At 31.9% G+C, this 14,463-nt stretch overlaps 1 protein-coding gene and 1 pseudogene across 3 annotated transcripts in view; both read left to right on the forward strand.

Moving 5' to 3' along the window:
• The window catches only part of htt (huntingtin), a 310,315-nt gene that overhangs the window by 279,890 nt on the left and 15,962 nt on the right, over positions 1-14,463 (forward strand). For 2 of the 3 annotated variants that reach the window (XM_075355687.1, XM_075355696.1), the window contains 4 exons: positions 1,576-1,717; positions 2,633-2,717; positions 4,029-4,191; positions 8,093-8,253. In XM_075355687.1, the coding sequence (XP_075211802.1) occupies positions 1,576-1,717; positions 2,633-2,717; positions 4,029-4,191; positions 8,093-8,253 (551 nt within the window). Of the gene's footprint in view, positions 1-1,575; positions 1,718-2,632; positions 2,718-4,028; positions 4,192-8,092; positions 8,280-9,448; positions 9,749-14,463 lie in introns of those variants that run through there. The other variant, XM_075355705.1, reaches the window with a different exon arrangement.
• On the forward strand, positions 9,121-11,169 carry LOC142318506 (uncharacterized; annotated as a pseudogene).

Consider the following 14,463-nt stretch of genomic DNA (forward strand, 5'->3'; position numbering starts at 1 on the left):
TCTTTGGTGGTGGTTGGGTTTCAATTAACCACACATTTCAGGTATGGTCGAACTGAGAATGTACAAGACTACACTTCATTCACACTCATACATATCATCCTCATTCATCCTCTGAAGTATTATCTAAACGGTAGTTACCAGAGGCTAAACAGGAAAAAGAAAGACCCTTGATGAGAATTTTGTGTTGGCCCATTAGACCAGTTATTATTTTTAGTTCACCAGTCTGGTTGAATGAGTTTACATTGCATGTGGAAATGTAGGTGATTTGCTTTCGTTTTATTTTGGACTTTGCATTTTTCTTGTTCATGTGTATATTGTTAAGAGCATTCCAATTCTTCCAGTTGCATGTTATCTTGTAAGTGGCAGCCTACTGTATCCAGATACTGCCTTCTTTGAACTCTGGTGTTGCTTGGTTCAACCAGTGGAGTATTCCTTAAAAGACATTACATGGTTGACTGTCAAGTTGTCACCTGTGGTGGTATTAGGTCCTGAGTTACAACTCTAGATGTGATCTAGCAACGTAGGATTTGATGGTAAATGAAGCTGTTTATTTAGATTCACTTCACTAGACAAATTTCTCCTATTTGTTCCAGATATATCTAGGTACACTTTGTGGAGGCTTAATCTGACTTTTTTAAATTGTTATTATGGGGAACATCATAAAATCCTTTTCCTAAACATTATACCCTTTTTTCTTTAATAATGTCCAATTGCGTCAAGGTTTTTTGAAGTAAAAATAAATTTACACTTAAGACAGGCAACAGCAGTTGAAGAACTTCACCATATACAAGGTGTCTCATGAAGAAACAGAAAGAATTTCAGGATGTACTGCAAGTTAAAATATAGAAAAAAGCTTGTATAAACATGGGTCAGGAAACTTGAAGTTAATGAACTTTAGCTAACTAAAAATTTTATCCAAATTTCTGCTCCAACGATAAAATGAAACCATTCTGAATTTCTTGCAACTTAAATTCACAAGTAAATTAGACAGTTTCAAAATGGCTTTTGAACTAAATAATTGAATAAAACAGTTCCTAAGACTGTATATATTTAGTAATTTTCTAGAAAATTATAATAGAACACAAAAAATTGGTGTTGCAAAACAAAATTTTTTAAATTTGATACACAATAACTTCATTAAATTGCTGCTAAACAAATAAAATTTTGAAACAAAATTTGTAGAGAATTTAATTCTGACAAAATCTATAACTGATGTAATGTCAGCATTGTATTTAATTTTAAACCAAAACTGGAATCATATCAGTATTGGAAAATATATTGAATTAAAATAAATTATTAAAAATAAATAAAAATAAAAAATAAATAAGAAGATATTTAATAGCATTACTGAAATTTCATTGTACTATATTAAAAATAATAAGAAATGAAAATTCATAGTCTTTTTAAAAATATGTTTTTTGCAAGCTGTAGCTTCAAATTTAAGTGTTTCTGAACCCATATTATTATGTTTTTTTTATTTTCATTTTGTAGAACTTATCCTGAAATTCTTGTCATTTTTTCTTGAGACACACTGTTTAATAAAATATTTTAAAATTTTGTTGTTTTCTTTTTCAGGGAATAGATAGGTTGGTTTTAGTTAGTAATAATTCAGATATTAGGGCTCAAGCAACAAGATTAGCCACTGAAATTTTTGTACATACAAATCCAGCTACTTCAATGCCAGCCTTACAGCTTCTTCTATCCTGCATTTATTCAGGTTTGTTGTTATTGATACTTATTTAATTTTAACTGTCATTTATTTAAGTTAGTGTTTTTGTTGATGTAATGAGTTAATTATTCTTATCATCTGGTTGTGTTAGCACTTTTTTTTTACTCTTGAATATTCTTCAGAAGAGGAATTAGAGTAAGAGGTAGAAAAGTTGAAGTGAAGAAGTGAATAAATTGTCAAGTGTGATAAATAATAAAATGGAAAAGTGAATAACTATTGTATCACTGTTGGGAGAAAGTCTAGCTAGTCATGGTCACCATGATGCGACAGCACCTCTTGTCATTTGTTTAATTTTATATACTGTATGGCAATAAATAAAATAATAGCTGTTACTATAAGATGCATCTTATGAATTTGTACTAAATCATAATTGTGTGCCACTTCATTGTGGTCTGAATTTTTATATACAGTGGACAGTTCGTTTTTATTATTTGCACTTTCTTCAAGTATGGCCAGCCTTTCATAAATTTTTTAAATTATTTGTTACAATCACCTTGGTGGTGCTCAATCAGTAGCAGTTGATTTAGTTAACATATCTATATATATATATATAGATCAGATAAATAAAAAAAATATATATTTAATAATTTATAATATTATATTATATAATTTATATATATTATATCAGATAAATAAAAGTTGAATATATATAGATCAGATAAATAAAATATAAATATATTCAACTTTTCTTTTTTTTTGAGATTTTTATGACACTATCAGTATTAGGAATTTTCTTGAAACTTAAAAAAAATTATGTTCTCATTTCTAGAAAAGTATATTCTATTTAGATAAAAATCATTAAATGAAAGCTTTTAACAAGAAATGATTAATGTGTTTGGATAGGGGATAATGTGTACAAAATGTTGAAATTTTTTTGATCTTTATGAATATTTTTAATTTTAGGAGAATACGAAAAAGGAAAAGAAAGGCAAGTGGACTCAGAAGTATTAGTTGCAGCCATTGAAAAATTATCTACATTATTTAATAGGTAATTTTTGTGCTTACTGCATATATTATGTGTTCAAAAAAGCAGATATAAAAAAAAAGAAACTGAAAGTAATTGTTTAAAGAAAAGGATTTTGTACAAGAATAATATAAATTGTAAGGCTAGCTTGTGACTTTTGTTATAATTCAAGTGTTTTGGATAATTTTGTGCATTTGTAAAATCTAAAAGAAAAACAAATAGAAATTCCTTTTTTTCAAGTTCATGTGTCCCCAGGTAGGCTTACATGGACTGTGGAATTGTTCCTTAATGTATTTATTCAGTGTTCAATTATTTTTGTTAATTTACAAGTTTAAAGTTGTCATATATAAGCAGCATGACTCCACAGAATAGTTTTGTAAGAATAGATTTTATTTAGGATTTAACTGTTTAACTCTCCTGAATTGCTCCATTGCTGTTAACTATCATTGCATTTTTGTTTTTAGCTAGTTTAGGTTGAAATTTTGAAATTAAATTTATAGAAATAAGTGAATTAATTTGGTCCATTCTAAGAAGAAAAAGAATTCTAAGAAGAAAATTTACAAAATTTTCTATCTCCCTTTTTATCTATTTTGTTTTCATGGATATTAAATACATGAATATTACATTTTTTGGATCCATTAGATTTTTTATAATATTTAGTTGCTCATTTCTCAAATAGGATCAGTATTAACATTTCTCTACCAGGAAAAATTTATAAATTTACATACATTAATATAGTTTTATGTTTTGCTATCATTTTTTTACTAAACAGTTGCTACAGACTCCTAAGTGTACTTGTATTCATTTTTTAGTTATAAAAATGTTTCTTCAGCAATTTTACACACCAAATTAGGAACAACTAGTATTTATAACATCAAATTGCATGATATGATTTTTTTATTTCATTTTCTTTATTCAATCAAACAAAATTCGAATATGGCCTTGAATTAAAGTTATGAGATTTGGGAAACAACTATTTTTAGCAAAATGTATGTTACACAATGTAGTCAGCTAATGATAGAAGCAAAACATTTGTCTGTGCTATGTATGAATATTTTATTTACAAGTTAGATTTTTGTTTTTTGGAAAATTAAATATGTTATTCCAATTTTATTTTGAAAAAATCTTAGAAAACTCAGTTTTCATTTTACATACATATAATATAAGCAAATCAAATTAAAGATACAGTTTTTTAATTGGCTTATTATTATTACAATTAATAATAATAACCTTCAAAATAACATTTTGTAATTTATTGTTATAAGAATAAATTAATATTAAAGTTTTTTATTTAATTTAGATCTTATTTCTTACTTTTTAATTTGGTTTATGCAGAATTAAATGGGCTTATCCTGTTGAAGCTGAATGCGTATGTATTGTTCTTCCACATCTTCTTGGTGACTTCTTTCCAGCATCTGAAGTCCTTTCAAAAGTTATCGGAGAATTTTTAGCACCGAAACAACCCCATCCACAACTTATATCTCCTGTTGTATTCCAGGTTAATGTGTTTTATTATTTTTTATAGCATTAAATTTTTTCTTATAAATGAACTTTTTGAGAATCATAATTTTCATTCTGCATTATTTTACAGCCTTACAAATTTAATTTTATGTTTATAAATTCTATGTACGCTTTGTAAATACAGCATTTGAATAATCTAAAATAGTAAGTTTAAGAAAATTTGAAAGTTCATTGTGCTTGTAAAGCTTCAGTAAATGATTGAAAATCATATAAAGTTGGAGTAAATATGGTTGAGTCAAAAATTTTTTGACTCAAAACACAGTGTCTGATACATGAACGTAATTTTCATTATGTAAAATTAAATTGTGTTTGAGTGGCATTCAGTAGAATCCATTCATACATAACCTTTATTAAATGACATGTACATGTGTGAAAAATTATACTTTGTATTGTTTATAGATAGGTATTAAGAAAGTTATTTAATGTGTAGTAGCTTTTTTTTTTGTCTTCAGTCATTGGACTGGTTTGATACAGCTCTCTAAGATTCACTATCTAGTGCCAGTCGTTTCATTTCAATATACCCCCAACATCGTACATCCCTAACAATTTGTTTACATATTCCAAACATTGGCTGCCTGCACAATTTTTCCCTTCTACCTGTCCCTCCAATATTAAAGCGACTATTCCGGGATACCTTAATATGTGGCCTATAAGTCTGTTTCTTCTTTTAACTGTATTTTTTTAAATGCTTCTTTCTTTATCAGTTTGCTGCAACACCTCTTTATTTGTCACTTTATCAACCCATCTGATTTTTAACATTCTCCTATAGCACCACATTTCAAAAGCTTCTAATCTTTTCTTCTCAGGTACTCTGATCGTCCAAGTTTCATTTCCTTATAAAGCTACGCTCAAAACAATTACTTTCAAAAATGTTTTCCTGTATTTAAATTAATTTTTGATGTAAACAAATTATATTTCTGACTCAAGTCTCATTTCGCCTGTGCTATTTGACATTTTATATCGCTCCTTTTCATCCATCTTTAGTAATTCTACTTCCCAAATAACATTCTTCTACCTCCGTAATCTTTTCTCTTCCTATTTGTATATTCAGTGGTCCATCTAAATTATTTATACTACATTTGATTTCTTTCATTTTTTCTTGTTTATTTTTATGCTGTAGTTCTTGTGTGGGATTTCATCCATGCCATTCATAAATCTTTTTTACTCTCAACTAGAATTACTATATCATCAGCAAATTGTGGCATCGTTATCTTTCCACCTTATACTGTTACTCCAGGTCTATATTGTTCTTTAACAACATTAACTGCTAGTTCTATGTAAAGATTAAAACGTAACAGGGATAGGGAACATCCCTGTCAGACTCGCTATTTTATTACAGCTTCTTTCTTATGTTCTTCAGTTATTATTGCTGCTGTTTGGTTCCTGTAAATGTTAGCAATTGTTCACCCTAATTTTTTTTAAATGTTAAACATTTTATTCCAGTCTACATTATCGAATGCCTTTTCTGCTTCTATAAATGCCAAGTATGTTGGTTTGTTTTTCTTTAATCTTCCTTCCACTATTAATCTGAGGCCTAAAATTGCTTCCCTTGTCCCTATACTTTTCCTAAAACCAAATTGGTCTTCTCCTAACACTTCTTCCACTCTCCTCTCAATTCTTCTGTATAGAATTCTAGTTAAGATTTTGGATGCATGACTAGTTAAACTAATTGTTCTGTATTCTTCACATTTATCTGCCCCTGCCTTCTTTGGTATCATGACTATAACACTTTTTTTGAAGTCTGACGGAACTTCCCCTTTTTCATAAATATTACACACCAGTTTGTATAATCTATCAATCGCTTCCTCACCTGCACTGCGCAGTAATTCTACAGATATTCCGTCTATTCCAGGAGCCTTTCTGCAATTTAAATCTTTTAATGCTCTCTTAAATTCAAATCTCAGTATTGTTTCTCCCATTTCATCCTCTTCAACTTCCTCTTCTTCCTCTATAACACCATTTTCTAATTCATTTCCTCCATATAACCCTTCAATATAATCCACCCACCTATCGACTTTACCTTTCATATTATAAATCAGTGTGCCATCTTTGTTTAACACATTATTAGATTTTAATTTATGTACCCCAAAATTTTTGTTTAACTTTCCTGTATGCGCCGTCTATTTTACGAATGTTCATTTCTCTTTCCACTTCTGAACACTTTTCTTTAATCCACTCTTCTTTCGCTAGTTTGCACTTCCTGTTTATAGCATTTCTTAATTGTCGATAGTTCCTTTTACTTTCTTCATCACTAGCATTCTTATATTTTCTACGTTCATCCATCAGCTGCAATATATCGTCTGAAACCCAAGGTTTTCTACCAGTTCTCTTTGTTCCGCCTAAGTTCGTTTCTGCTGATTTAAGAATTTCCTTTTTAACATTCTCCCATTCTTCTTTTACATTTTCTACCTTATCTTTTATACTCAGACCTCTTGCGATGTCGTCCTCAAAAATCTTCTTTATTTCCTCGTCCTCAAGCTTCTCTAAATTCCACCGATTCATCTGACACCTTTTCTTCAGGTTTTTAAACCCCAATTTACATTTCATTATCACCAAATTATGGTCGCTATCAATGTCTGCTCCAGGGTAAGTTTTGCAGTCAACAAGTTGATTTCTAAATCTTTGCTTAACCATGATATACTCTATCTGATATCTTGCAGTATCGCCTGGCTTTTTCCAAGTGTATATTCTTCTATTATGATTTTTAAATTGGGTGTTGGCAATTACTAAATTATACTTCGTGCAAAACTCTATAAGTCGGTCCCCTCTTTCATTCCTTTTGCCCAGTCCATATTCACCCACTATATTTCCTTCCTTGCCTTTTCCAATGCTTGCATTCCAATCTCCAACTATTATTAAATTTTCATCTCCTTTTACGTGTTTAATTGCTTCATCAATCTCTTCGTATACACACTCTACCTCATCATCATGATGGGCGCTTGTAGGCATACAGACGTTAACAATCGTTGTCGGTTTAGGTTTTGATTTTATCCTTATTACAATGATTCTATCGCTATGCATTTTGAAATACTCTACTCTGTTCCCTATTTTCTTATTCATTACGAATCCTACTCCTGCCTGCCCATTATTTGAAGCTGAGTTAATTATTCTAAAATCACCTGACCAAAAGTAGCCTTCCTCTTCCCACCGAACCTCACAAATTCCTACTACATCTACATTTATCCTATCCATTTCCCTTTTTAAATTTTCTAAACTACCAACCTTTTTTAAACTTCTAACATTCCACGCTCCGACTCATAGAACGTTATTTTTTAATTTTCTTCCTTAGTAGACCCCTTCCTTAGTAGTAGTCCCCACCCGGAGATCTGAACGGGGGACTAGTTTACCTCTAGAATATTTTACCAAGGAAGGCACCTCCATCATTGCTATATGAAAATTCAGAGAGCTACATTTTTTTGGAAAAAAGCAGCTGTAGTTTTCCATTGCTTTCAGCTGCGCAGTACTAAGAGGACCGAGTGCTGTTGATGTGGCCGTTTAAGTCGTCCTGACTTACGCCCTTAACAACTACTGAAAGAGCTGCTGCTCTCTTTCAGGAATCATTCCTTAGTCTGGCTCTCAACAGATACCTCTCCGATACGGTTGCACCTTCGGTCCACCTACTCTGTATCACTGAGCATTCAAGCCCCCTCACCAACGGCAAGGTCTCATGATTCATAGAGGATGGTATTTTATGTATGTCTGAAAACTGATTATTATATACAGGCACTGATGCAGTAAGAATTAAAATTCATTGTAAAGCTCTTTTAATGAAATTTCATATTATTATAATATTATTTGCAAATGTCCTAAACTTACATTATGATACTGTTATGATAGCTTGATATTTATATTCTCTAACAGGTTTTTATTTTTTTTAGGTATTCTCTCAAGCATGTAGTGAGCAACAATTACCCCTGCTGCAGGCATGGGTTGTAATGTCATTACCAAATTTTACTCAAGGAATTCCAGTCCCAATAGCAACATGGTGCCTCAGTTGTTTCTTTATCAGTGCTTCCACAAATCCTTGGCTGAGATCATTGTATCCTTTTAATACGTGAGAATAAGGTTAATTAATACTTCATACTTTGTTTTCTTGTGTCATAAATATTTCATACAAAAAAGAACGACCTGTCTTCATCAATATGTAAAGAAAAATAGCAGTTTGTTTTTCCATTAATTTGTTTATTTCTTTAATAAGATAATGGAATAGTATTTAAACAATTTGCTTTAATACTTATCTTTGATATTTGGGAAGGCTGTAAATTATAATCCATATAACCTTATGGTTCTACAAGACCTGGATATCTCATTAAGTAGGTTCTTGAAGATTACAGTGTGAAGAAAAAAAGATGAAGTGCTGACAACTAAAGTTAAATTGTGACAAACCGCTTTCTTTAGATGTTTAAATTTTGATGACGGTTATATTTTTGGTGAATTTTATGGTATTTATAACTGTTAATGACCATAATCATTAATGCTACTCAAAAGATATTTAAAATATCTCAAACACGATAAAGATTATGAAATTCTCTTTGGTTTAGTACAGTAAAGTATATTAAAATGCAAGGTGAAAAATTGTCATTATTATTGATATTTTATATTAAAAGATTTTGTGATTATCTCATTTACTGGAGTTATATTCTTGAAAGCTTCTATTCTTTCGTCTATTTTTATAGACTTTTCCCAGAATATCATACTTACAAAACATGCATCATTTGTTTAGTGCTTTAACCATTATAAAAAAATCACCGTCAGCTGGGGTTACTTAAATCGCTGGGATAACTAAACCCATTTTGCTGGGTAAATTTTGAACACTGATCTTGGCAACACTCTTTGAGTTTGAATGTTACTTTTCATGCCATCAGACCTGTATTTTGGTGATGTTTTGGACTGCATTTTTTATACTATGTGTGTTTTAAAGGTAAGTTTATAAATCTGTATTTATAATTAGGATAATTTTTATCATATCTTTATGTATTTCATAACTTTAATCACCAAAATCGTGAATTTTTAATTTGAATTCAGTATAAGCAATCACAAACAATGCTTTTAAAGTTGTTTTACTTTATAGGTTATATTTCCATTCTGTTTTTTCTCTATATTGTTAAATTCAGCTGTTTCCTATATGGGGTAACAAAGGCCACCAAACATGTAGCTTTTGTTACCTCGTACTAACAACATCATATTATATGAAATTTAAAACATATAACTCACAAGTTCTTTCTCTTTTTTAGCTGGAAAATGCCTTGAAAATATGAAAGGTGTATTGGAGCTCGATCAGATCAGATCAGGTGAAAGAAGCAGTAGAAGAAGTGAGAACAGGATTTTCATTACGGAAGGCTGCCGAAAAGTTTGGAATTTCAAGGTGTGCTCTTACTGCATCAATAAAAGGAAAAAGAAATAAGGTAGAAGACCTTTTGTTTTGGATATTGAAGAACAAAAAAGATTAGCGGAATACATGAGTTTGGCTGGAGATTAGGAATTTCCATTAACTGTCTTGGATATTAGATTAATTGTCAAGGGGTATCGTGATCGATGTGGACGAACTGAACAAAGATTCAAAGAAAATATGACTGGTGTAGATTTTGTTGAATCATTTATAAAGAGACATAGTGGGATTCTTTCTAATAGATTATGCCAGAATGTTTAAAGGTGTAGAGCGGCTATCAATAAGGAAACTATAAACAGCTACTTTGATGAGCTCACATTGACGGTTAAGGATGTAGACCCATCTATGATAGTTAACTATGATGAGGGGGTGGGTGCTTCAACCTTGAAATTTTTGAGGACTAGTTTGAGAAGATAGCATTGCCATCCTTCAGTAAGTTTGACAAAGGTGCTAATAAGTTGTTGATAGGAGATAACCTTTCAAGCCATATTTCACCACATATTATTGGCACATGTAAGTGTAACAACATAAGTTTGTGCTGCTTCCCCCGAACAGTACTCAGTACACTCAACCTTTAGATGTGGCTTTCTTCAGACCCTTAAAGATAAAGTGGTGTGAGACACTTTACAACTGGAAAAAGAAATATCGTGGCACTGTGCCTAAAGACAGGCACAGTGCCTCCTCGACTCTTAAAAAAGTGCATTGATGACTTAGGAGAAGAAAACATCACAAAAAACTTGAAGAGTGGCCTCAGAGCAGCAGGGATTGTGCCTTTGGATTGCAGCAAGTACTGAAAAGGCTTCCTGATGATCATAAAAACAAAGACTCCTGAAGATCTTGATTCTAGCAACAACTGGTTGCAAATCATTTGAAACCAACCTTAAGTACAGTAGAAAGAAGGAAACAGAACCCATGAAAAACAGAAAAAAAAGAAAATTAAATGTTCTAGCTGGAAAAGGTATTGAAGGACTTGAAGTTTTGGAAGCAGAAGCCTGTAACATCGAACCTCAAGCGAGCACTTCCAAAGGCCCTGAATACAGCAAATTGAAAATGCCCACTTCAATAAGGGCTATGAAAAATGATTTAGATTCAAGTGAAGTTGATGACAGCGACTTTTCAGTGCAAGATTCAGAATTCAGACCTTATATTAAGGGATTTCACTGATGTAGATTTTGAGGGAGAATCTATTACAGAAAAAACGCCTAATAAACCAAGGAAAATATCAGTTCAAATAGAGGATCTCAAACCGGATGGAAACTTATCTTATCTTATGGATGGAAACAAACTTATCTTCAATGAAAATAAAAAAAAGAAGTAGCAAAACAGTTATATGCTATTGCACTTGACATTGAACCCAAAGAAGATAAAGTGAAGGTAAAGTTTTTTCGAAAATGCTCCAAATCACAGGGAAATAATTATATGTTCCTGATTGTGGATGATGAGATGGATGTGAATATGGCAAACATTGTCATTACTGTACAGCCTGTAACAATCAATAGAGGACACCATACTTTTCCATATGAACTTAAATAAACTTTAATCAGTAAATGTAAAAAATTAGACATCTTCAACTTTAGTGTAAATTAAACATCCAAAACACTAGTAATGTAAACATTTTTACTTTGTTTACTTTTATTTTAACCAATAAATGTCTTGGATCAGTATTTGTACGTTTATTTTAGTCCTTTGTATTGATTTTGTTACTCCGTCACTTATTAACTTAAGTCACACATTGAATTCTTATTGCTGTCTTTAATTACCACATAAAGGGGTAACTTAAGCCATCATGTTTTAGTTTTTTTGTCTTTAACATACATGTTTTAGAAAACTTTCAGACATGTAAACATAGAGTGTAACTGTAGACCCAAGTTTTACAACAATTACTTAATTTCTGAAGTAAATGGTCTTGAATTGGCAGATGTTTTAAATTGAGAAATGGCCAAGTAACCCCAAATGATGGTAGCTGTTCCCAGAGTAATCATGGCAAAAAAAAAAAAAAAAAAAAAAAAGAGTAATCATGGCAGGTTTACTCGGGAAAGTGAGGAGTAAACTGATTTCTCATTGGCTTCTTTATTGAATCAAATGTACTTTTGTATGTCAGTGTACTAACCCTATTAAAGTGCAGCTGATATTCAATTACACTGGTGACACTTTCAGTCCCATTCACACAGGCACTGGTTATATATTGAATATTATTACTTTTAGAGAAAGCAACTGTATCTGGTGTTTCTTGTAACTCAGGCGCTTTACATGTATCATAGCTGTAAGTCCCATCATCTATTTCCACTCTACTCAGTACACCAGCTTCTTTCATTTCTGACTTGTCCCTTCATGAATTGTTTTCGTCTCAAAAGCTTCATAATCTTTAAAGCACAGATACACAACCTGATTAATATACCTACATCTTCGGCACCAGTATCTGAATACTGAAAACTGCACCTGTCTAATTCCATTTCTGAACACAAATTATGAATCATATAAGTGTTCAACTCTTTGGTATATATGAGGCATATTCATAAAGTAAGAATCATTTGGTCATTAAAAAAAATTAACTTGTGAGAAAAGGTTTTTACTTACAGTTTTAGTTTACTACATATCTACTTCACTTTTCCACGTAATCACCAACAAGTTCTAAGCAATTTTTGTAATGCTGCTCCAGTTTCTTTAACCCCTCTGCATAGAAGTTCGCCACCTGGGAATTGAACTAGTTGAACAATAGCAGTCTTGAGTTCCTTGTTGTTTTCAAACCGTTGTCCACAAAGCCATTTTTTTTAAATTCAAGAAGAGGAAGTAGTAGTCGCTAGGTGCAAGGTCAGGACTGGACTGTATGGAGGGTGGTCAAGAAGTTCCCAATGAAATACAGCAGAAATCTGCTTGATTAAGGCAGCAGTGTGAGGATACGCGTTGTCATGAAGGATTTCACCAGATGACAGTTTCCTGCGTTGTCGATTTTGGATCACACTTCTCAGTTTGGTAAGTGTTATGCAGTACATGTCAGCTGTAATTGTTGATCCATTTTCCATTAAATCAACCAAAATGACGATGCCCTTTTTGTCCCAAAATATGTTAGCCAACATTTTTCGACTTGAGTATGGAGATTGCTTTAAACTGTTTTGGTTTTGGGGACTTTAATGGCACCATTGCATTGACTGTTGCTTTGATTCTGCATTGGTGTAGGATATCCATGTCTCGTTGCCTATAAAAATGTAGGAAAACAAATCATTTCCATCTTGTTAATAGCAGTCCAAAAACACTCATCCAGTGTATATTCTTTACTCTTTGTGTTGGTTGGTGAGCATTTTTTGTACCCACCTTGCACACACAATTTGTGATATCTGAGCTTTTCTGTGACAATCATGTAGATAGAGGTGCATCCAACATGCGGAAATTCATCAGCCAGAGCACTAATCGTCAATCGCTGATCACATTGCAGTTTTCGGTTCACTTGTTCAATGATTTTGTCAGTCTGAATACCAGACCTGCCGCTCCACTCTTCATCGTGCACATTTGTGCGGCCATTTTTAAAGTCTCGACACCATTGTCTTAACATTTCCTTCACTCATTACTGTAGGTTCATACACTAGGAAAAGGTTTTCCTTCTCTAGAATTCACTCCCGATGAATTCCAGATGCTGAAGATCCTTTCCCACACAAAAATCAAATCACAGTGCACACTGCACAACTGGCGGGAGAAATGATTGTTGTGGACATTGCGATCTGCATTCACTGGCAGGCAAAAAACTATTGAATCAAAACAACTGCAGTGGCTGTGTAAGTAGCCGATAGATGGCCCTACATGCATGAAACTTTATTCAGACCCACTGATATTTAAATATAAGGCGAAGGCTCTTACTTTATAAATATGTTTCATACTTTTCAAAACACATGCAAAAATACTTTTAAAATATGACTCATAAAACCGATGCAAAATCTGCCCTGTACTATTTAGCACATCAGTCTTCTTTGGCAATGTAACAAAGGTTGAAAGTAGCCAATCAGATCAAACAGTGTAATCTAAGTTGTGTGCTGAATTGAAAGATTTTCTTATGTATCTCTGAAGTTTACAATTAATTTTCATTATGTGTAGAAGGTTTGGGTACTTACGTATTAATGCCACCGCAGCTATAGCAATCGGATTTCGGTGGAAAATGGGTCGATATAGAGTTTAACATAGATTCAAAACAGTCTCTTTATTAATTTTAATTTATCAATAGTCAATCGGCCCATTAATTAATGGGCCGATTGACTACTTTGTTTTTAAATAAAGCTGTAGCTGTGGTGGCATTAATACGTAAGTACCAAAGTTTGTTTTAGATTAATCATAGATACTATGATGATCAGATGAACAGTGCAAATCCTTTCAAAATTATTCGTATTATTACCAAAAATAAGAAGATAATCTGATTGAAAGTAAGTGGAAATTTACAATAAATAGTAAATCTTGTAATGTAATGGATTTCTTTTTATAAGCTGTTCTCACAGTATTGTACTACAATTCTTTTAACCTTCCAAATCACACCTTTGTATTGCCTGTAATCAGGGCTGGCCCTAGATGGTAGGCGAGGTAGGTAACTGCCTACGGTGGAAAAATTTAGGAGCAGCGAAACCGCCTGAACTAGAGTGCAAAAAAATAAACAAAACCCACAAAAATATTTTTGATTACTTGAATTTAGAAAATAATATTATTTACTATGTATCAGTACGATAATATTATTATTTTACTAGTTTTGTGTATTGTTTTAAAAGTATATTTAAATTATCTCTGAAATTAGTAGGTACTAGCTTTAGTATGTAAGCTCACTGTCATTAGCTTGTTAAAAATGTAAATTTTATTTTTCAATAAAACAGTTTCCTGTAAATC

The sequence above is a fragment of the Lycorma delicatula genome, chromosome 1 (genome assembly GCF_047948215.1).
Source record: "Lycorma delicatula isolate Av1 chromosome 1, ASM4794821v1, whole genome shotgun sequence".
Taxonomy (NCBI): domain Eukaryota; kingdom Metazoa; phylum Arthropoda; class Insecta; order Hemiptera; family Fulgoridae; genus Lycorma; species Lycorma delicatula.